Consider the following 23,534-nt stretch of genomic DNA (forward strand, 5'->3'; position numbering starts at 1 on the left):
GATTTATATATTAGAACGCTCTTTTGACATTGGGAAATATCCCAAGGTATTTGGCAGAAAGCGGTGGTTTAGTTCCAAGTCTGCTGGTGTGTCTCTTAGAGGGGAGCTTGCATGTGATGGTGCTCTATGCATCTGCTGCTCTTGTCCTTCCAGCTGGTCGAGGTCACAGATTTGGAAGGTGCTGTTAGAGAAGCCTTGGTGAGTTATTGCACTAGGAGAAAGTGAGGTCTGCAGATCTGGAGATCAGAGCTGAAAATGTGTTGCTGGAAAAGCGCAACAGGTCAGGCAGCATCCAAGGAACAGGAAATTCGACGTTTCCGGCATAAGCCCTTCTTCAGGAATTCCTGAAGGAGGGCTTATGCCCGAAACATCGAATTTCCTGTTCCTTGGATGCTGCCTGACCTGCTGCGCTTTTCCAGCGACACATTTTCAGCTCTGAGTTATTGCACTGTTCATCACAGTGAGCCAGTGGCAGAGAGCGCGAAGGCCGAAGGTGCTGGACGGGGTGTCAATCAGTGGGACTGCTGCGACCTGGAAAGGGGTTTGATCTTCTTTAGTGTTGCTGGAGCTGCACTTGTCCAGGCATCTGGACTGTACTCCATCACACCCCTGACCTGTGCCTTGTAGATGGTGGACAGGCTTTGGGGAGTCACAAGGTGGGTTTATCACCACGCAGTTTTAATATCTAACCCTCACGGAATGGTACACCAGCAAAACATCAGTTCCTATCAAAGTGGGGAGGCAGAGAAGAGAGGAAAGGGTATTGGCAAAAATCTACAATGTTGGCTGTTCATTTTGACAGCCATATCGAATTCTTGACAGATGCGACTCTGTCTGGAAATAGGATGCGGACTGATACTCCCAAGGGAGGTTCTCAGACAGCACTCCACTCATATATTCAGTTCCACTCTACATCAACTGCAACTGACTTCAGCACAACTGAAACAGCGTCAAAGCATCAACCTCATGAGAACAAGAAAAAGCTGACATCCAGCTGTAGTCTGCAGATCTGCCAAAGCTCCTACATTCAGGGAATTGGAGTGAAGGGGCAGGAAAATAAATTCCTCTTCAGCTCAGCATCCCTCACTCAAACTTAACAGTGTGGCATTGATACAGGGCTTCTGCTGTCGCAATTGATGCTGGGATAGGGCTTCCCCCATTGCTTCTCCAGTGCAGAAAAGCAAGAGAAATGTCTTCAAATCAGACATAAAACATATAAGTAAAAGACTGGTCTTTTATTCCAACAACCTTTGGGCCTGAATGTGTCTGAGTGATGAGAGTGGATACAATACACAGAATGTGGTCGCACCAGTATTCCGCTCTGTTGGTCGTTTAGATTCACATTTGCTTTGCCTTGTTATCTGCTTCTGAGCAGTGACTGCCATGCTGACCGTCAAACCTACTAAAGCCACTTTGATCACTTCACTACTTCATTATCAGTCGCTGACTTTTTTGTATGTTGGCTATTTCTCTTCCCATTGCACATTCCGTCAGCTATTTGTCTGAGAACTTCAAAAAAAAAGACATGCCTTCGTTTAGTGGCTTTCAGAATATTCTAAAGTGATTCACAGTTAATGAAATTCTTTTGAAGTGTAGTCACTGTCTTAACATAAAAAATACAGCAGCCAATTTCCACTCCACACGTTTGCAGAATCGGGAATGAAATATGTGGCAAGCTCATCTGTTTCTGAGATATTGATAGGGGGTATAAATACTGGCAGGAGTAAGAATTCCTTACACCACTTTAATGGAATGGGATATTTAGTTATCTCGTGAAAGAGCTGGAGTGGTTTAACATTGTTTTGAAAATGCAGCGCCTCTGACAGTACGGCATTCCCTCAGTACTGCATGTGTGCTCAGATAGTGTGAAAGTGAGGACTGCAGATGCTGGAGATCAGAGCTGAAAAATGTGTTGCTGGAAAAGCGCAGCAGGTCAGGCAGCATCCAAGGAGCAGGGGAATCAACATTTCGGGTATAAGCCCTTCTTCAGGTAGTGTGCTCAAATGACTAGAGCAGAACCTGAACCCATGACCTATTGAGGCAAGAGTAAACTCACTGAATCATGGAGTGATGCCAGAGATGGGGACAGGAGGAGGAGGATAAAACCATTCAGGAAACAGAACTGTTCAATCACTTGTTTTGTTCGCACAGGCTGCTGGCGGTAAAGACCAACAAAAAGCAAAACCACAATTTTTCAAAGCTTTGTCTCCAACATCTGCTGTCCTTCTGCGAAGATGATGTACAAACAGTAAGGCAGAGCAAGGGATTGCTGAGTGTGTTGCTGGCCAACTTTCAGTGAATGGAACGAATGAGTGACCAGAGACTGCTGGAGATGTGATGAGCAGCTGAACAACAAAACTGGAACCAAGAAAATCTGGTGTGAGCTGTGTTCGACAAAACAAGTGGAAGCAGGCAATGAGCTGCTAAATAAAATGTCAACCTAAAGTCACTGCTGAACAGATAAGTAAGGAGAAGAGGAAGCCACCTTTATTGCTTCTTCTCTGCCAGTCTTGTTACAGCTTTGATTATACTTGGAGTGCCCAAGGGGCAACAAGGGACGGGCAATAAGTTTTGGCCAGCCAGTGGCCCCTTGTCCCCATGGGTGTACTAAAAAAAAAGGAACCCATTCAGATGAGTCCTGATGGAAATATTGAACTGGCAATTCAACCTTGGAAAGCAGTACAGCCATGCATGCATTTCTGACTTGGACCAGCAGGGAGCGATCAGGAGCAGTAAGGTTGCAATAGACACAGATCCTATGCAGCCAGCTACCACACAAAAGGCACAAGCACTGCTCCTGTGATGTTCCTGCTTTGCACTGTTCCTTACTTTGAATTGGTTATTTACTTGCTGAACTGCAGAATAGGGGCACAACTATTATATCAGCAATAACATGCAACAGTTGTTTGGTGTCAAGAGACATCAGATTGCTCAATACTTGCAGAAATTTGAGTTCCAATTTTGCCATAAGACACAGGAACAGAAGGAGGCAATTTGGCCCAATGAGTCAGCCTTTCACTGAGGTCATGGCTGATTTGATAATCCTCAACTTCACCCACCTGCTTCATTCCCTGAACCCTTAATTCCCAACCTAATTAAAAGTCCGACTATCTCAGCCTTGAATACACTTCACAATGCAGCCTTAGCTTCTGCAGTAAAGCACAGATTCACTACTCAGAGAGAAGAAATTCTTCCTCATCTTTGTCTTAAACGGGTGACTGCTTACTCTGAGAGTTTGCCCTCTGGTCCTAGACTCCCCCCCACAAAGGAAGACAACCACCTGTGCGTTTACCCTGTCAAGCCCTGTAAGAATTTTGTTGGAGCACAGAAATAAGGCACAGCAGTGAGTCATTCAGCCCTTCAAACCTACTCTGTCAATTTATATGATCAATGGGTTATCCTCTACCTGAGTGCCATATTCCCACTTTCTCCTCATACTTAACAATGCTTTTCAAATCTAAAAGCATATCCATCGCATTCTTGAATATACTCATTGGGCCAAATTGCCTACTTCTGTTCCTGTGTCTTATGACAAAATTGGAACTCAAATTTCTGCAAGTATTGAGCAATCTGATGTCTCTTGACTGTTGCATGTTATTGCTGATATAATAGTTGTGCCCCTGTTCTGCAGTTCAGCAAGTAAATAACCAATTAGACTTCACAGCCTTCAGCAGTGGAAAATTCCACAGGTTCACTACCCTGAGTGTAGAAATCTTTCCTCATCTCAGTGCTAAATAGCCCACCCAATATCCTGAGACTTTGTCCCCTGATTCTAGACTCTCAACCAGGGAAAACACCCTCCACACAACTAATCTATCCAGCCCTGTTAGAACACTGTACATTTCAGTCAGATCTCCTCTCATTTTTCTAGTGTCTGATGAATATAGGCCCAGTCAAGCCAACCTCTCCTCCTAAGCTATCGGCTATCCCTGGAGCCTAGTGAACCTCCGCCGCACTCCCTCTATGGCAAGTATATTCTTTCTTTGATAGGAATACCAAAACTGCATGTGCTAATCTAGGTGTGGTCTCACTAAGGCCCTATATAACTGAAGCAAGACATCCGTACTTCTAACTAAAATACCTTTGTAATGATACCATTCATTTTACCCGACCATATCCCTCTGCAGATACTATGCGTCATATCCACAACTTGCCTTCCCATCTCTTTTTTTTGTGCCATCTGCAAATATAGTTTCAGTACATTTACTTTATTCACCTAAGTCATTAATCTATATTGTAAATAGGCATGGTCCCATCACTGTTCCCTGCAGCACTCCATTAGTTAACAATTTTCCATCTGAAAATACCCCCTTTGTCCTCACACTCTTTCTTCATTCCCCTTTCTTGATCTCTCCAAATCCTGTGGCTAATTTATTGCTTACCCCAAGTCAACATAGAGCCAAAGTTACCCCAGCGAAAAGGAATTTAAGATCCACGCATTAAAAAAGTTTTCAAGGAAATGGTAATAATGTACAGGAAAATAGTCTAAAAGGACAAGATATTTTAATGATTTTTCTCTTTCGGTTCAGAGACTATTGGTAGAATTTTCCATTCTTAGATATAATTAAAAGCAAATAGGAATATTCACTCAATCACTAATTAAAAAGCATAACACTGAGAATGCTGGGAATTTAAAAACCAGAAAATGTTGCAAAAACACAGATCAGATACTTCTTTAGATAAAGAGCAAGTGTTAGCATTTCTAATCAATGGATTTTCATCAGACCTGGAAGATGTTAGGAGATGAACACTATCTTCCAGTTCTTTGAAATGTCATTGATGTGAAAAATTAAGCAAGCATTTACAAGTTTCTCTCAGACTGCATTCTCCCCCCCCACCCTCCAAAACAAAACATTTCTCTCTCTCTCTCCCCTATCATTAATGTTGATAACCTGAAAAGAAACGTCAATTTGCTGCAAACCTGCATTTGCTGGAATATTACCAACTACAAGAAAAAAATCTACATTCATGCTTTGATGATGGCCAAAAGGATTCAAACTTCACTCCAAGTCTAGAGCTTTCAATTCAAAATTTAAATGAGACTGGGCCAGTGACCATCATATTTGAACAGTAAGCATTGTTTGCAATGGATCAGAACCAGAGTGACCTTCTGAGTTGATTTAGATTGATAAGGGGAATGGGGTGAATTTCTGATATTGTTTTCTCCAATTGTGCTGGGTTGCCCTGTTCATTGCACCACTCCCAGGAGTTTGGGTTGGGTTGGGAGTATGTTTATTGTGGTACACAAAGTATTGGACCTGTACAGAAAGGTTGCTTTGATTAGAGATCCTTTCATACAAACAAAATTGGGAGCAAGAGTAGATCCCTCAATAACATCAGTCTGATCTAATTGTAGCCTCACATCCTGCCTGCCCAACCATCACTCACTGTTCAACCTGACACCTACTCTTTAACCTTTTGTTAGAGTTAAACCTTGCTCCCACCACTCCTTGGGGAAGACAGCTCAGGGCCATCGGAGAGAAAAATTCTTGCTGCTTGCTACTGTATATCTTTTCAAATTCCAGAGTCAACAACTGCCAAAAAAAAGCAGCAAAGGTGAAAGATATAGATCATCTGTAAGTTGGGCACAAGTTTAAAAGAGAATGACTCAGGCCTCTAACATATGCTTGAACAAGAATAAACTTCAGCCTTCCTTTATCTCACCTCTCACCTAAGTTCAGTTACCACATTATTTATCCTTCCAACCACCTCAGAGTAGAGATCAGTCAACGTGATCACATTTGGCATCTGGCTCACATCAAAGCCATATACAATTAAACACATTGAAAGTCAAATTCATCTTTGGTCAGCATATCGACTGAGGGGTTGGCAACAAAGATGGGTAAATAAAGTTTAAAAAACAATCAGCAATAAACTAAGTGAATGGTGAAAGAGGTTTGTGACACTGAATGGTCTCCCTACTTTTCCATGACTCCGCGAGGCCGAGTCAGGTTTTAGTCATTGCCCGGCTTTGTCTCCAACTCAGTCCAGTTGTGATCTTACAATAACATCCAGCACACATTAGTCAGGGGTGAATGCAGGGGAATGGGTCTGGGTGGGTTGCTCTTCGGAGGGTTGGTGTGGAGTCGTTGGGCCGAAGGGCCTGTTTCCACACTGTGGGGAATCTAATCTAATCACTACAACAATACGAGCATTCTCACCTGTCTTACAAAGGACTGCCTCACAACCACCGTTCACAGTTCACAAAGCAATGAGCGACACTGCAAGACAAAACCCTCACAGTGGAGAAATGAAACGACGACCTGAGAAAAATGACACACACGCTCTCCTTTCGGGAAGCTGGGCATGGAGACGGAAATACAATGGCCTGATACTGTAAATGGAGGGAGCAAGCAGAAGCCACAGAAACGTCCCAGTGCTTCACACACCACTTCCTCAAATTAATATTGGATGCCGGGTAATGCACTTCAAACATCCTTCAAGTCAAAAGTGGCCTGAGTTAGAAGTAAGAAATGTAATTTCTACTTATTAATTGTTGCCCAATGGACCCCCCCGGTGCCAGTGCAATGAAACAAATAATGGGATTGGACAAGGTAAGCACCAAAGCTCATCATCAATGCAGAATTGCAGCAGTGTCTGGAACTGTATCCAGTTTGACAGAACAAAGTAGGGATGAGAGGTAACAGCCGACATAGATCGACAACAGTTAGTGTTTCTAAAGCTCAGGTGCCCAAGGTATTGCGCTTCAGTGAGGTCATGTTCAGAAAAAGATCCTCTGTGCGTTCCTCCACAGCGACCGCCTCATCCAGCTTGCTCCTCATTCCCTCCAACATTCCTTGCTGACCCCACCCCTTCCAACAATCCCAGGGGAATTCCGAACAGACCACGCCATGTCTATAGAAAAAGCCAACTGAGCACAATGCAGCAGCAGCAAGATCTTTTCTGAGATCAGGATTAGGTTTTTGAAGACGGCGCGAAGCAGCAAATAACCCAAAGTTAACGGAAAGCTGAAGACCACAAACCAGCAACTCTGCCAGTGCTGGTGATGGTTGGCACCACATCAAGTGGAGCTGGACAGATTCTCAACAGGGATGGAGATCAGGGCTGGTGTAACTGGATGGCACCTTGAGATCTTCTGGACCTGGTGTGATTACCCAAGGGGTCACAGAGCAGTCTTCCATTGCTTTTTCCTCAATTATTTTCTTGACGCAGAGTGTCAACGTCATTGCATGACACCGGATGAGTATCACATCTTTTGCACCTGAGAAATGGGTGCGGCACTATTTGCTGTCAAGGTCTGAGTGTCACCTGTCTGTGAACACACAGAGCTTGAGCATAAACTACATAGTAATACATGGATAACTTGTCTGCATACTAGATTATGTATCTTAATATCATGTTAGGTTTTTAACATACAAAGCACACAAATTGAAGCTACAGATGTATAATTCTTCAGTCCTTGTCCACAACATCTCCCTTTAGAATTTCATTGTTTTTCGCCCCTTTTCCCTTCAAGTAGCAACTGCCCTCTGGTCCACGCGGAGCCCTTATCCCATCTCAGCCCTCTTTTTCAACTGCATTTTACAGATCAATTTATTTCTAATTCTTTCAGGCAGCCAATTTTTTTTCATTGAGGCAGTAGTTTTAAACACAGCCATTATTTACACTGGAACACGAGTAGACCATTCAGCACCTCAGGAATCCCCTGCCATTCAATTCAACAGCGGTAAACTACCTCCACCTCCATCTGATCGTCTGATGGACATACAATGAATGCTTTTGGCAGCACGCCTTCAGAAAGGCAACAGCTTGATACCTCTTTCTGCAAATCCACGGAAGAAATCCAATTTTCCCTTCTCCACATTGTAAGCAATGTAAGCTAACAGTAAGACTCCAGAATATTGTCTGACAGTGGTTATTATATTTTGAAGGTTGGTAAGATGAGGTAACTTGCACTCAATCAATGAGGAGAACAAAGAAACCACAGTGAAAAGCAAGTGTGAAGCCAAAACAGGTTTTGTTGCACTGTGTATTGCACACCACGCAATAACATGACAGAAAACAATTAATTAATCAGTTCGCAAAACCGATAGGCCCGACAACAGCAATATCTGTGCTGACAAATCTGACCTGATTTTCCAAACTGGACTACTGCCAAACACCCTGCGATCTTGCTATGCTTGGGTGCACAAACCTTGGAACACTCAAAGAATTCTCACAATATAGAACCATTCAGAAACTGAATGCGGCAATTTGTTCTACTCCACCTCTTGGAAAGAAATGCCCAATGAATTCCACTCCCCCTGCTCAAGTAAATACACAGTTTCTCTCTCAAAAGTTACCACTGGGTCAACTTCCACCACTTTTATAGATAATGCATTTCAGATAACTCACTACTTTAAAAAAAAAATCTCCTCACCTCCCCCTCAAATGACAATCCTGTGATCAAATATAACCAAAGAGCTGAATTCCACAGATGAGATGAGAGTGAATGTCCTTGATATCAATGCCATATATAACCAAGTGGGGCATTAGCAAATTAGAATCAATGGGAATCAGGGGAAAACCTCTGCCAATTGAAGTCACACTTAGCACAAAGGAAGATGGTTGTGGTTGCTGAAGGTCAGCCATCTCATCTCCAGGACATCTCTGCAGGAGTTCCTCAGGGGAGCGTCCTCAGCCAATCCATCTTCAGTTGCTTTATCGGTGACCGTCCCTCCACCATCAGGTCATAAGTGAAAATGTTCGCCAATGATTACATATTGTTCAGCACCATGAAGCAGTCCATGTTCAAATACAAGACGACCTAGTCCATATCTAGGCTTAGGCTGGCAAGTGCCAAATAACATATACATCACACAAGTGCCAAGCAATAACCAGCTCGAAAAAAAGAGAGAATCTAACCATTACCCATTGGCATTCAATGGCATCACTATCATTGACTGTACCATTATCAAAGCCCTGAGGGTCATCAGTCAGCAGAAACTGAGTTGGACTTGCCATATAAACACAGTGGCTACAGAAACATGTCAGAGGCTAGGAATTCCGCAGCAAGTAACTCACTTCCTGACTCCCCAAAACCTGACTACCATCAACAAGGTACAAATCAGGAGTGCGATTGAATACCCCCCACTTACCTGGATGAATGCAGCTCCAACAATGCTCAAGAAACTTGAAACCATCCAGGATAAGGCTGCCTGCTTGTTTGACATCGCACCCACACCCTGTACCACCAATGCTTATAACAGCAGTGTGTACTATTTAGAAGATGCACTGCAGAACTCCAAAGATCCTCAGACAGCACCTTCCAAATCCATAATCTAGAAAGAACAAAGGCAGCAGATACATGGGAACACCACTATCTGCCAGTTCTCCTTCAAGTCATTCATCATTCTGACTTGGAAATAAATTGTCATTTATTCAGGCTCACTGGGTCAAAATTCTGGAACTCGCTACCTCACCACATGTACCAACACCAAATAGACTGCATTGGGTCAACCCACCTTCTCGAGGGAATAAACACTGGCCCAGTCAGCAATGCGCACATCCTGCCAAGAGGTATATTCACCCAACAGGCTTTCTCAAAACATCCTCTAACTTTGAGTACCTCTCTCAAAATCTCCTCTTACATATAACAAAAACAGAACAAATCCAAACTTGCAGTGCTGTGCTGCAGGTGGAGTTGAGTTAGGATTGTACAGACAGTGCCTATGATAAACCACAGATAAGCTCTGCTACATGGTCCACTGCATATTATTATTTGGAAAGTTGGGTTCTAAAGTAGACCGAACTAAGTAAAGCTTTAAGCTTGATTTGTGTTTCTATATTGTGTGCAATAAGAGGTGATGGACTTAATTTCATTTTTGAGTTCTGGGAATGATGTAGGAGTGCCTGGAAACATATTAGAGCTTATAACTCAGCTTTTATGAAAAACCCTCACAGTGAATAATTCAATGTCTTAAAAAAAACAAGAAGATGGGAACAAAATTGAACTGTTGCCAAGCAATGATAATGATATAGGAAGGACGACAGAAACAGTTTCATGTCAGAAAGGTAAACCCACCCCGATGGGCAGGGAGTCTGCAGCTTTTTTTCAGCTGCAGGATGCAGGGTGCACAGCGAGAAATGGCCTATCCGAGCAGCAGGGCAGTTTAGCGGCGCTGGAGGATGAGAAAAGATGTCCTGAATAGTTTAACATAAGTAAGAAAAATTTCCAGAAACTGAAGATGGTGAAGAATGTCAAACCCGCTTGTAGCAGTGACCGCTTTACAATCACATTTTAACACAGACTCGAACATCTGCACCGCAACATTCCAAACATTTTCAAAGCACATGCCAAATCTTTGCACTTACTTCAACAGGTTCCCCAGATTGAACAGCGCACGGTTATGCTGAGGGTTCAGTTTTAAGGCCTCTCTGTAGTGGACCTCTGCCTCAGACACGTCCTTGGTCAATGTGCCAAGATTGTTGAGTGCACTGGCATGACGTGGGTACAACCTGGCAGAAAATAGATTGCAGAACCCAACAGGGAACAGTAGGAATTCAGTCCTGTGTAAATCCATTTATCAGGCACAACACAGCAATGTTACAGGGTCGACTGCAGACCTTTGAGACATTTCATCTGTAACTTTACCCATCAGAAATAATCAAACAGACTGGGACTCTTTTCCCTAGCACAACATCCTACCTAAAAGTTGTACATCTCATATAATTTTATGCCAACTTTTCAATGATCTTTTAATGGCACCTCAATGAAGGTGATTGCTTGTGTATGAAGGGAAGATCCCATGGTTAGCATGCCAAATCCCCGAGCAATCTAACTAATGTTTCTCCCCCAGCTACGTACAGATAAACTGCACAGTCATCTCCACTGCTGTTTGCATGATTGCACTGTGCACAAAATAACTGTCGTGATTGATCTACATGACAGGAGTGACTGCACTTCTAAAATAATTCATCAGTGCTGAAGTGCTTTTGAACATCCTAAACTTCGATAAGGTATGAGAGAAATTCAAGTATTTCTGTTTTGTTCATGGGATTTGGATCTCTGTGTTTTCCGTAAGCCTTCCTTTTACTTTAACATCAAGCCTGTCTGTCTGGTATGCTACGTTCCTTAATCCTAAAACCAATCTTTTGATAAGCAGACACAAAGCAGCAAACAAGACAGGGGTGCATAATACTCTGCTCTGCATCTGCTGAACTGCAAGCAGACTAACTAATTCCTAAACAGAAAAAAAGGTGTATCTATGGCAACTTTTGTACTGTCCTTCATCAGGAAGCACTAAGGCGTTGGACTACAGCCAAGCAGCCGCTCTACATGACAAACTTTCAGCACTGAGCCAAGCCCCTTCTGTGGAAGGCTGGCCTTTTGTTGCAGGAAATGTTTTACGTCTGAAGGTTAGGTAAATAAAGGAAGGAAAACATGGATCTCATTGCTTACCTCAAAGCTGTTTTATAATGGTAAACAGCTTCGTCATGGCGACCGTAATCTTTCAGGAAGTTGGCATAGTTATAGTGCACCTTGGCATTAAGGGGCAACGTCTGAACTCCAGATCTGTAAAGATTCAGGGAAATAATCAACCAGAATTACTGTCTCAGCACGGGTCTTAGTGAAAGCAGCACTTTATTATCTTCATTACATTCAATGGCTATTTAATATAAGTATCTATCGTAATGCATTAACACTTCAAATTAACTTACAGGACAAGATTGAGATGTTTCTTAAGGCCTGAAGACACCATCTTGGACACTAGCCCTACTCTCCCTTTTACATTACTCACGACACATTTCTCCTACTGGTATGGTGAGCGTGCGCCAATAAGAAATCTTATCTAGAAAACATAATACTGTTAACGCAAGAGTGAACAGGGCATCCCTGCTGATCTTGCAGCTTTTTGGATGAGATACTCTAGCCAAACTCTGACAATACGAGGCACAGTCCAAGTGGTTAGAGGGAAATGAGCGCATAAGAAAGAATGTCAAGGGTTTACACCCAGTGATCAACATGCAAGGATAAAGATGATATTATTTGAGTTATTCCAGTGGTTCAGAGATGCTGTCTCTACCCACAACCATCCCAACAAAAGTACTCCCAACGTTCAATCCCAATTTGGGTTCAGACAGTTGAGCTCAGTGGGGGCTGTTGTTCAGTCTGAGTGATTACCCATAGCTTCACTGGGTTAAAGAGGCAAAAGTGTATAAGTATTCTGTTCTTCCTCCTGTGTGAAGCCCTTATACATGCAGGAACACCAAAAAGGGGCAGGATTAGGATCAGCTGCAATACCTTGTATAGTCTGCGCATGCTGGTAACTGAATGAAGAACTGATGGAGTCTTTCATAGCTTTCAGAAATGATAAAAAGGAACAAATAGCAGGGAAGAAGCTTCATAAGCCACACTCAAAGTGTCCATTACTTTCTTAAAATGCCTGTTTTTCTTTCAATGAAAAGTGTTATGTGAAGATCTGGCTCACTCCTTAACCAACCCATCCAAACCTGGAGAAAGTGAGGACTGCAGATGCTGGAGATCAGAGCTGAAAACGTGTTGTTGGAAAAGCACAGCAGGTCAGGCAGCATCCAAGGAGCAGGAGAACCGAAGTTTCAGACGTTTCCATTCCTGAAGAAGGGCTCATGCCCAAAATGTCGATTCTCCTACTCCTTGGATGCTGCCTGACCTGCTGCACTTTTCCAGCATCCAAACCTGGAAACAATGTCTGGACCTTAGCTCCGTTGCTCTCCATTCGGGTGAATATCAACTGCTCCACAGTTCCAGCTTCCCCTCATTTCTGGCTGTGGCTATCAAGGCAATGGTCAACATTGGAAGGGAAGATGCCCACTCCTATGATGTTCACACCACTGTCTGGGTCACTTTACAGTCAATACCCTTTGAATTACTGGGCTTCCACCTTTGTGTTTTGAAAAACCTATTTTCGTACTTTTGTTCATCGTTCAACTTGTACAGCTGAACCCAAACCCCATGGCTCTGAGATTTCTTTTGATGACCAAATTGGGAGAGATGGAGTTGGTGAGAGGGCTATTCTTCTGATACGTTGATACCTGTCACTACTCTTGGAATTTTCTGTCATAGGCTTCTCCTCCCCAAGCAAAGGAAACTGAGTGAGGCAACAAGGAACCTGCAGAGATATGACCAGCACAAATCACTCGGTGCTCCTGTTAGGCCAGTGCCCCAGTGAGGCCAACTCTGAAGGAGATTGAAGAAGAGCAAACAGCAACGTCATCCTATTGACACATATGCAGTGGGAATCATGGCAGGAGGACATGGATTTGTTGTTACAATTACTCTTTTGGATCACAAATCTCACGCCCACTATTTCATCTGAAATCCAAAATTCTCTGCTTAATGTGCACCTTTATCACTATGTTCTTGAGTACTCCTTTTACTCAAGGTTTCCCTCTGCTCCACTCATTTGTAAGGCCATACAATGTCAGAGAAATAGGCCATTCAGCCCATCAATTCCACCCCCCCCCCCCATTCAGTGAGATCATGGTTGATTTAATAATCTTCAATTCTATTTTCCTGCCTTTTCTCCATAATCCTCCATTCCCTTACTGATAAAAAATTGTGACTACCTCCCCCTTGCACACAATTCATGATCCAGCCTTGACACTGTGGTAAAGAATCCCACAGATTTACTCCCCCCAGTGCAGAAATTCCTCCTCACCTCTGTCTTAGATGCATGACTGCTTACTGTGAGATCATGTCTTCTGGTCCTAGATCCTCCCACAACGGGAAACAAACTCTCTGCATCTACTCTGTCAAGTGTCCTAAAAATTTGGAAGTTTCAATGGGGTCACTTCTAATTTTCCTTGACCCCAAAGAGTACAGGCCCAGTTATGCATTTCTATCACAGTCTCTCACCTGAACAGAGATTCCCTGGATAGCCACACCTCATTCTGTTTCAGGGTCTTCCAGAAGAACAGTCCTACTACAAGCAACATGGTTACCGTGAGAACTGTAGCTCCCCATTTACTGAGAATGCCACACAATCGATTCAAGCCATGGACGACCAGGATGCAGTATCCCATACTGAAGTTGTAAAACAAAAGGGAGACAGACACGTGAACAATGTGGAAAATAAGTGTCCCTCACGCACGAGACCAGAAGGCATAAGAGCAAAAACAGGCCATTCGACCCACTGAGCCTGTCCTGAGATTCAGTGAGATCGCAGCTAACCTGATGATTTCAAATTGAGTATCAAAATTAAACTCAAAATTCCCTAAACCTTGGAAGAACATTTCTTGTGGGTTGCCTGGTGACAACCACTTGCTAACATATGAAAAAAATTGAAAGAACGCTGGAAATCAGAAACAAATTACTGGAAAAACTTTGCAGGTCTGGCAGCATCTGTGGAGAACGGTTCTGGAGAAGGGCCGCTGCAGCCAAAACATCAACTCTTTCTCTTCTCTCCACGCGTGCTGCCAAACCTGCCGAGTTTCACTTGCTTATAGCGATTTGAATGCAGAAAATAAAACACATCAAGGTGGTTGGAGCACAAGCAAATTTCAAAAGGTGATGAGTTGAAGAATGAGGATTATAATTGGTGATGGAAAGCTGAGTCAAAAATGGAGAGGCAATGGTTCAGAAACAAGGTGGACTGAGGAAGCAATTCCAGAGCTGAGAAACTAGACCATTGATGGTACATTGAAGGTAGTACCGATGTACTAGAGATGAGAATTAGTGAAGTTTCCAAGGCTGGAGAGGATTACAAGAGCTTAGACACTGAAGAGATATAAATTATAATTGAGCACAAATACATTAAACCTATGATTACTTAAGAAATCACTTTGAGATATCCTGCCACCAACTGAGTAGAATAGAGTATAGTAGCTTTTATTAGTCATTTCTACCATACACAACCAATACAGTAAAAACGAGACAGCACTCCTCCAGGACCGAGGGTGCTGGCCTGAAAATGGTGGTACATTGGTTCAGTGGTTAGCACTGCTACCTCACAGTGCCTAGAACTGCTGCCTCACAGTGCCTGGGACCCAGGTTTGATTCCAGCCTCTGGCGGCTGTCTGTGTGAAGTTTGCACATTCTCCTCATGTATGTGTGGGTTTCATCTGAGTCCTCCAGTTTCCTTCCACAGTCTAAAGATCTGCTCGATGAATTGGCCACACTAAATTGCCCATAGTGTCCGGGGATGTGCAGATGGGGTGAATTAGCCATGGTAAATACAGGGTTAAAAGGATGGGATGGATACTCTGTGGGTTAATATGGATTGGATGGGCTGGACGGCCTGCATGCACACTGTAGGAATTCTATGATTCTATTTATCCAAAGTGAGGGAGTACTAGGTCACACAGAAAGAAAACCCTATCATTCAAAAAATGTTCCACACATATACAAGATAGATCTTCTATCACATGCACGCGAATGAAAGAATTGCTTGCGAATGTGAAAAGAGACAGTATTTCATTCCCTTCTATCTTGGTTGGTGTCTTTGATGGTCTTCTGGAATTCTTGGGTGGAGGGATGGAGTGGTGTGAGTCTACAATTAAGTATTTTAGTCTTTGGTGTAGCTCCTTGGCTAATCTGTAAGTTGGTGTTCCAGGTAGCGAGTCTATGGATCTGAGGGGAGGCTCCTGGTTCATGAATTTTTGGTAATCCGGAAAAGGGTGGTGTGTTGGATCTGTCTGATTTCATTTTTTGAAAGTTGGTCTTATTTATTTCTCCAGATTTCTGAATTTTTTTAAGTAGGGCTGTGATTCGGTTGCCTCGTTGTTGTGGCAATTACTCTTTTGGATCACAAATCTCACTCCCACTATTTCATCTGAAATCCAAAATTCTCTGCTTAATGTGCACCTTTATCACTTGTGTCTATTGCCACTTGATGATAAGTGTTGGTATCTGCAAATAGTATGTTTGCTTTCTCAATGTAGTCTCTTTGATTTAAAATGACTGTCAAGCGTTCTTTGTCTGCAGGCAGGATAACAATATAGGATAAGAATTCCTGAAGACCAAAGACACCAAGATAGAAGGGGATGAAATAATGGTCACCCTTGATGTAACAGCTCTGTTCACATCCATCAACATCAACCTGGCCAAGGAAACACTGACTACGTTATTAGAAGACCCAAAGATACATACACCAAACACCATCAACTTCATCAGCAAGTATAATGTCGTCAAGCTAGTGGACCTATGCCTTACCACCCACTTCACCTTCAAGAACAAAACTACAGACAAACCAACGGAACACCCATGGGATCTCTGATATCAGGGGCAGTAATGAAGAGACTCAAACAGATCTGCCAACCATTCAACCCAAACTCTGGGCCCGCTAGGTGGATGACACCTTTGTCATCACTGAATGAAACAAAATGGAGGAAATCTTCAAGACTATCAATAATACCCTTACTGGCATAAAATTTATTAAAGAGGAGGAAAGCAACAAACTGCTATTCCTAGATGTTGCAATAGACAAACAGCCAGTAGTGAACTTCAAACCAGCTTCTACAGGAAAACAACACATATGGACCAAATACTGAAGTACAGAAGCAATCATCCCAACATTCATAAACGAAGCTGCATTAAAACATTACTTCAACGATCCACTAAACACTGCAACACAGAGGAACTACACAGAAGAAAGAAAAATTACCTGTACAACGTATTCAAAAAGAATGCGTACCCAGTGAACACCAGTCCACCAATTTCTCAGCAACAAGAAGCATGGCATTTCAACCAGAACTCTATCAACAAACAAATTGATTTGGATCCCATTTACCACCCCTGAGAAAAAGAACAGGAAATGACATCACCACAGCAAATAACTTCACTGTAAGAAATGACATCACCAACACAAGGAAAGCTGAACACGACTAGAAAGCAGGCCATGCCAGCAGTGCTTCATGTGGAGGCTCACCGAAGAATTTACCTAGTATGGTGATGAAATGTCTGAAAACGAACCTTCTAGCTCAGTGAACAAACCTACATCCAGATTCAACAGTTTAATACATGACTTAATTAGAATAGTAACTATTGAACTTAGATGTTTATAATCCCTCCACTGTGGAAACAGGCCATTTGGCCCAACAAGTCTACACTGACCCTCCAAAGAGTAACCCACCCAGACTCATTCCCCTACCGTTCTATTCTATGTTTACTCCTGACTAATGCACCAAACCTACACATTCCTGAACACTCTGGGCAATTTAGCATGGCCAATTCACCCTAAGCTGCATACCTTTGGATTGTGGGAGGAAACCGAAGCACCCAGAGGAAACCCACACAGACACGGGGAGAACGTGCAAACTCCACATAGACAGTCGCCTGAGGGGGGAATCAAACCCAGGTCTCTGGCACTGTGAGGCAGCAATGCTAACCACTGAGCCACCGCGCCACTTAGGAGCAGGAATGGGCCATTCAATTCCTAGAGCCTAAGGTACCATTCAATAAGATCTGGTGTTGCCTAACTCCCTTGGAAGCTGTCTGTAGAATACATACAAAAGTGGGGGAGTCTGGAATATAAACTGGTAAGTGAATTTCACTGCCCAATGACAGGGACTTGAAGCGAAACAAGTTACTTGTTCCAAACAGATTTATTTTTTGGAATATTGCAATAATGAATGGAGTTTTTTGTTTGGGGTTGCGGGGTGGGGGGGGGGGACCGTTGGAATGCATAGCCTGGAGTTTGGTGTTCCATGTGAAAAAGTCACCTTCAAGTAATCACTGACAAAAAATAGAGCTATATCGCAGATTACTTCTTCTGAGAAGGCTCAAGGCCTCAACATAATTGAAGTTTAAAACCTTCCCCCACCACCGCCACACCCCCAGGAAGTGACAACAGTAGAATGGCCCAGCAGGGACAAAATATGGACAGGGAATCCATGGCAAAAGGATTACTTTTCTCCCAGAATGGGCACTCAGAATTCAATGCAGTCTATTATTTCACTTAGAAAAGGACAAAGACAGAACATTTTCTTTCAAATATAGCATCACTGATGAACTTTGACATTCTCAGAATACATCACACCCAACACAGACAGCAGTGTGATACACGACCAAGAAATTCCTTTTGCTGTGGCTGATTGAGAGGGGGATTTTGTTCAATAAAATGGCAGGAAAAAGCTTTGGGACGGTGGACCAGAGGATATTTATTTTATCAAGGGCACCAGAAGGCCAACTGTGTTAAATTGAAAGAAAAGCAGAGAATATTGTAGATGCCCAGCAAGTCTGGCAGTACTCATATAGAGAGAAACACAGTTAACATTTCTTATTAAAATAACGAGAATCCAGACAAATTATATTCCTGTCAGGGTGAAAGGAAAGGCTGGTAGGTATAGGGAATGCTGAATGACTAAAGAAATTGAGGGTTTGGTTAAGAAAAAGAAGGAAGCATATGTGAGGCATAGACAGGATAGATTGAATGAATCTTTAGAAGAGTATAAAGGCAGTAGGAGGATACTGAAGAGGGAAATCAGGAGAGCAAAAAGGGGACAGGAGATAGCTTTGGTAAATAGAATTAGGGAGAATCCATAGGGCTTTTACAAATACATTAAGGACAAAAGGGTAACTGAAAGATCACCAAGGCGGCCTTTGTGTGGAGCCGCAGAAAATGGGAAGATACTAAACAAGTATTTTGCATCAGTATTACTGTTGAAAAGGACATGGAAGATATAGAATGCAGGCAAATAGATGGTGACACCTTGAAAAATGTTCATATTACAGAGGAGGAAGTGCTGGATGTCTTGAAATGCATAAAAGTGGATAAATTCCCAGGACCTGATCAGGTGCACCCGAGAACTCTGCGGGAACCTAAAGAAGTGATTGCTGGGCCTCTAGCTGAGATATTTGTATCATCGATAGTCACAGGTGAGGTGTCAAAAGACAGGAGGTTGGCTAACGTGATGCCACTGCTTAAGAAGGGCGGTAAGGACAAGCCAGGGAACTAGTGAGCCTGACACAATGGTGGGCAGGTTGTTGGAGGGAATCCTGAGGGACAGGATGTACATGTATTTGGAAAGGCAAGGACTGATTAGGGATAGTGAACATGGCTTTGTGCATGGGAAATCATGTCTCACAAATTTGATTGAGTTTTTTGAGGAAGTAATAAAGAGGATTGATAAGGGCAGAGAGTAGATGTGATCTGTATGGACTTCAGTAAGGCGTTCGACAAGGTTCCCCATGGGAGACTGGTTAGCAAGGTTAGATCTCACAGAATACAGGGAGAACCAGCCATTTGGATACAGAACTGGTTCAAAGGCAGAAGACAGAGGGTGGTGGTGGAGGGTTGTTTTTCAGACTGGAGGCCTGTAACCAGTGGAGTGCTACAAGGATCGGTGCTGGGTCCTCTACTTTTCGTCATTTATATAAATGATTTGGATGCGAGCATAAGAGGTATAGTTAATAAGTTTGCAGATGACACCAAAATTGGAGGTTTAGTGGACAGTGAAGAAAGTTACCTCAGATCACAACAGGATCTTGATCAGATGGGCCAATGGACTGAGAAGTGGCAGATGGAGTTTAATTCAGATAAATGTGAGGTGCTGCATTTTGGGAAAGCAAATCTTAGCAGGACTTATGCACTTAATGGCAAGGTCTTAGGGAGTGTTGCTGAACAATGAGACTTTGGAGTGCAGGTTCATAGCTCCTTGAAAGTGGAGTCACAGGTAGATAGGATAGTGAAGAAGGTGTTTAGTATACTATCCTTTCTTATTCAGAGTATTGAGCACAGGAATTGGGAGGTCATGTTATGGTTGCACAGGACATGTGTTAGGCCACTGTGTGCGCAATTCTGGTCTCCTTCTTTTTGGAAAGAAGTTGTGAAACTTGAAAGGATTCAGTAAAGATTTACAAGCATGTTGCCAGGGTTGAAGGATTTGAGCTACAGGGAGAGGCTGAACGGGCTGGGCTGTTTTCCCTGGAGCATCGGAGGCTGAGGGGTGACCTTATAGAGGTTTCCAAAATTATGAGGGGCATGGATAAGATAAATAGACAAAGTCTTTCCCCTGGGGTGGGGGCGTCCAGAACTAGAGGGCATAGGTTTAGGGTGAGAGGGGAAAGATATAAAAGAGACCTAAGGCGTAATGTTTTCACACAGAGGGTGGTACGTGTATGGAATGGGCTGCCAGAGGAAGTGGTGGAGGCTGGTACAAGTGCAACATTTAAAAGGCATTTGGATGGGTATATGAATAGGAATGGTTTGGAGGGATATGAGCCTAGTGCTGGCAGGTGGGACTAGATTGGGTTGGGATATCTGGTCGGCATGGACAAGTTGGACCGAAGGGTCTGTTTCCGTGCTGTACATCTCTATGAATCTATGCTGATAGGTCTCTACTTCAGAATGTTTATTCAGTTAAGCTAATGAATTGAGGTCATTCATTGACCTAATGGCAGCCATTTTCAGATGCTGCTAGGATTTCATGGGCCTTGGAACAGGTATCTCCACCTTCGCTGCCACCCTCCTGGGTGCATTGAGCTGAACTCCTAGATCTCAAAACATTAACTTTGATTTCTCTCCACAGATGCTGCCAGACCCGCTGAGCTTTTCCAGCAATTTCTGTTATTGCTTCTGATTTCCAGCATCTGCAATTCTTTCAGTTGTCAGTTAGAACAAGGAAACGGTTTCCATAACAGTTAAAGATGGTATTGGAATGGTCTTGTATTTCCACATGCTGTAGACCCAGCTTTCTATTGATCAGTAGTTCACCATTTGGTAATTTGTGACTGTCAAACCAGACAGGATAACAGAGTGACGATGCATATCGCCGCTCGTCAAAAGCAGGGCAATGTGGTGCAGTTTGATTTGGAAAAATATATGTTATTTGAGGCTAACCGAGGGATAACATGGATGCAACCTTGGCAGAATGTGAACATCTATCCACCCGCCCGGCTGAATCAGGGATGGCATATCAAGATTTGAGGCAGGGCTGGGTGGAGGATCGAGTGGTCAAAAAAATGCCTGAAGGATAAAAAAATTGGCCTTTCTCCTGGCAGTCCAAACTGAGGAACAATGAACCAAGAGACGGGGAAAGGGTTATTCCTGAAGGAGGTGCCCATTGATTATTTTTCATTAGGAGGAGGGAGACTTCAATGCAGGGGTAAAAAATCAAAAACTTATGTTGACTCATCTTTAAAGATGGCAAGTTGAGCTGAGAAGGCCTATTAAAATCGCATATGGGTTTCTCTGTTTTATCCGCAGAAGAATACAAAAGCAAAGGCAGTTCTTCAAAATCTTGTTAAAAGGCTGATGGGGCGTCAGCTGGAGTTGAGTGCTCCATTCTGTGGGATACGAACCTTCGAGAGTACCTTGAGGAGAGAGGTATTACAATGGTCACAAGGATGATGAGGTTCGTTTCAAAATTGGAGAACTGGCATTGGTATTTTTTGTTCAAAAGAAAACAAATTCAATACAGATATTTAAATTTGCGAGGGGTTTTGTTGGTCAAGGCAGGAGAAAGCTTTCCAATTGCACATCAATCAATAACTAAAGGACATGGATGTAAAGTAACTGCATAAATAATCAGAAGGGAGAAGACAATTAAGCTTCCATCACAATCAATTGCTATGACGTTAAATGTATCGCCTGAATGGGTGATGGATGTTTTCACTTTCCAAAGTGAATGGGATATGTACATTGATTGAGTTGCAGGGCTGGTGATGAAGAACAACAGGAACAGCATAAATTGCATAGCTTTTTCAAGCAGTTGCCCTCTTCCACAATAGCTCGGCCAGGCCACAGTCTCCAAACTGTTAATGCGAGGCACTGGTGGAATCTGGGATGTCTGCTGTATGGCTTTATGGAGCCAAGCCGAGACGCTCTCAAGAAACGTGCATCTGTTTACCTTTGGCTCCAAACTGTGTGAAGCTAACTGCTTTTGGGGCTGAACAGATCAAGCAGAAAAACCGAACAAAAGGGAAATGAGAGATCAACCTGGAATTTCGGGGTCAGCGCATTCGGCTTTGGAATTTAGCAACGCCGGAGTGCTTAGAGAGGCGGGTTACTGAAGGATAACAAAACAGGACAAGAATGAAGACAAACCGGCGATCTTGTTGCAGCTATTCTATGACATTGGAATTATGACCCGTTCAAGAGCTCAGCTGAGGATTCAGGCTACCTTATAGACTTGCAACTGATTGAGAGGTCACTGCTGCTCCAAGAGGCACTTAATGACGACAAGTGACCCAAAAACAAAAATACAATCAAAAATGCTAATGGAATCGTCGCTTTAACTTAACAGAATAGAATACACAAGAGAGGAAAGCTATACACAGAGCCTTGCGCAGACCTCTCCAAAGTACTGTGTTTACACCCTACAAAAGGCGACTGACTGTGTGGAGTTTGCACGTTTTCCCCGTGTCTATATGGGTTTCCTCCGGGTGCTCCGGTTTCCTCCCACAGTCCAAAGATGTGCAGGTCAGGTGAATTGGCCATGCTAAATTGCCCGTAGTGTTAGGTTAGGGGTATGGGTGGGTTACGCTTCGGCAGGTCGGTGTGGACTTGTGGGGCCGAAGGGCCTGTTTCCACACTGTAATCTAATCTAAATCTAATCTAAATCTCAGCAAAGTTATACTGATGTGGGAGAGGGTGCAGTGTAGATTTATGAGATTGATTAGATGGTATGAAGTGTTAAACCACAAGAATGTTTCCTAAATCCAGCTTGTCATCGATAGAGTGAGAGAGAATGAAGGGGAATCTAATCAAAGTATTCAACTGATAAAAAGACAAGAAAAAGATATAAGAACTGTGTGCGGGAGGGATCAGGGAATGAGAAAGAGTTCCAGGTTGTGGGGGCATGGTTTTAAAATTGGAACAAGGTCCTACAGGACTGAAAGCAGGAAACACATTTTCACACAATATATAAACCAGGAATTGTACCCCTCATATAGACCTCAGAGAGGGTATCCAACTGCGGCCAACACCACTCCATGGGTGTGGCAACCCCCTGTTTTGGTGCTGAGAGAATTGAAATTTTGAAGCTAAACTGAGATTGATTGATGGCTAGGGGATGTGCAGAAAAGGAAAGACGATGGAGCTGATCAGCTATGATTGCATCAAATGATCACAGGCTCCCCATAATTCCTTTGCCCCAAATCTCCGCTATTAGCGACTTGCAAGGCTTTGAAGGACACCAAACAACACCAGACTTGTGGAACTCCCCTCCTTTATGCTGTAGACGTAGGTGGAGATCATTTCAGCCCCTGAGCATTGTTCTGCTTTTTAATAAGATCCTGGTTGATCTTTGACCCAAGTAGATATGCCTCCCGGTCACTTCCTACTGAATCCATGCACTCAGACTGGCATTCAGTCTTTATATCAATTTGAATACTTTGATTAGATTCCCCTTCATTTGCCCATACTCCCAACGATTCACCATTGGCCTTGCAAAACAGGTGACAAAGTCATTGTCAATCGACCCCTGCAGTTGGGCTGAAGCAGCTCCAGCAAGCCCCTCCCTTCCCCACTCCACTCCAGACCTCGGGCTGTCCACTCTCTACCCAGTCTGTACCTTTCACCGACATTGCATCGACTCATGTGAAAAGATGATGATAAAGGCTTGGCTAACCTTTCTGCCACCCTGGGACAGCTCTGTTCCTACATGTTACTCGG

General features: G+C 43.3%; 1 protein-coding gene across 1 annotated transcript in view; it reads right to left on the bottom strand.

Moving 5' to 3' along the window:
- Window positions 1-23,534, bottom strand: part of tmtc1 (transmembrane O-mannosyltransferase targeting cadherins 1) — a 171,973-nt gene that overhangs the window by 42,669 nt on the left and 105,770 nt on the right. The window contains exons 9-11 of the mRNA XM_060839995.1: window positions 13,838-14,005; window positions 11,402-11,515; window positions 10,315-10,458 (exon numbers count right to left, since the gene is read on the bottom strand). Of these exons, the coding sequence (XP_060695978.1) occupies window positions 10,315-10,458; window positions 11,402-11,515; window positions 13,838-14,005 (426 nt within the window). The remainder of the gene's footprint in view (window positions 1-10,314; window positions 10,459-11,401; window positions 11,516-13,837; window positions 14,006-23,534) is intronic.

Source organism: Hemiscyllium ocellatum, chromosome 19, assembly GCF_020745735.1.
Source record: "Hemiscyllium ocellatum isolate sHemOce1 chromosome 19, sHemOce1.pat.X.cur, whole genome shotgun sequence".
NCBI classification, from domain to species: Eukaryota; Metazoa; Chordata; class Chondrichthyes; order Orectolobiformes; family Hemiscylliidae; genus Hemiscyllium; species Hemiscyllium ocellatum.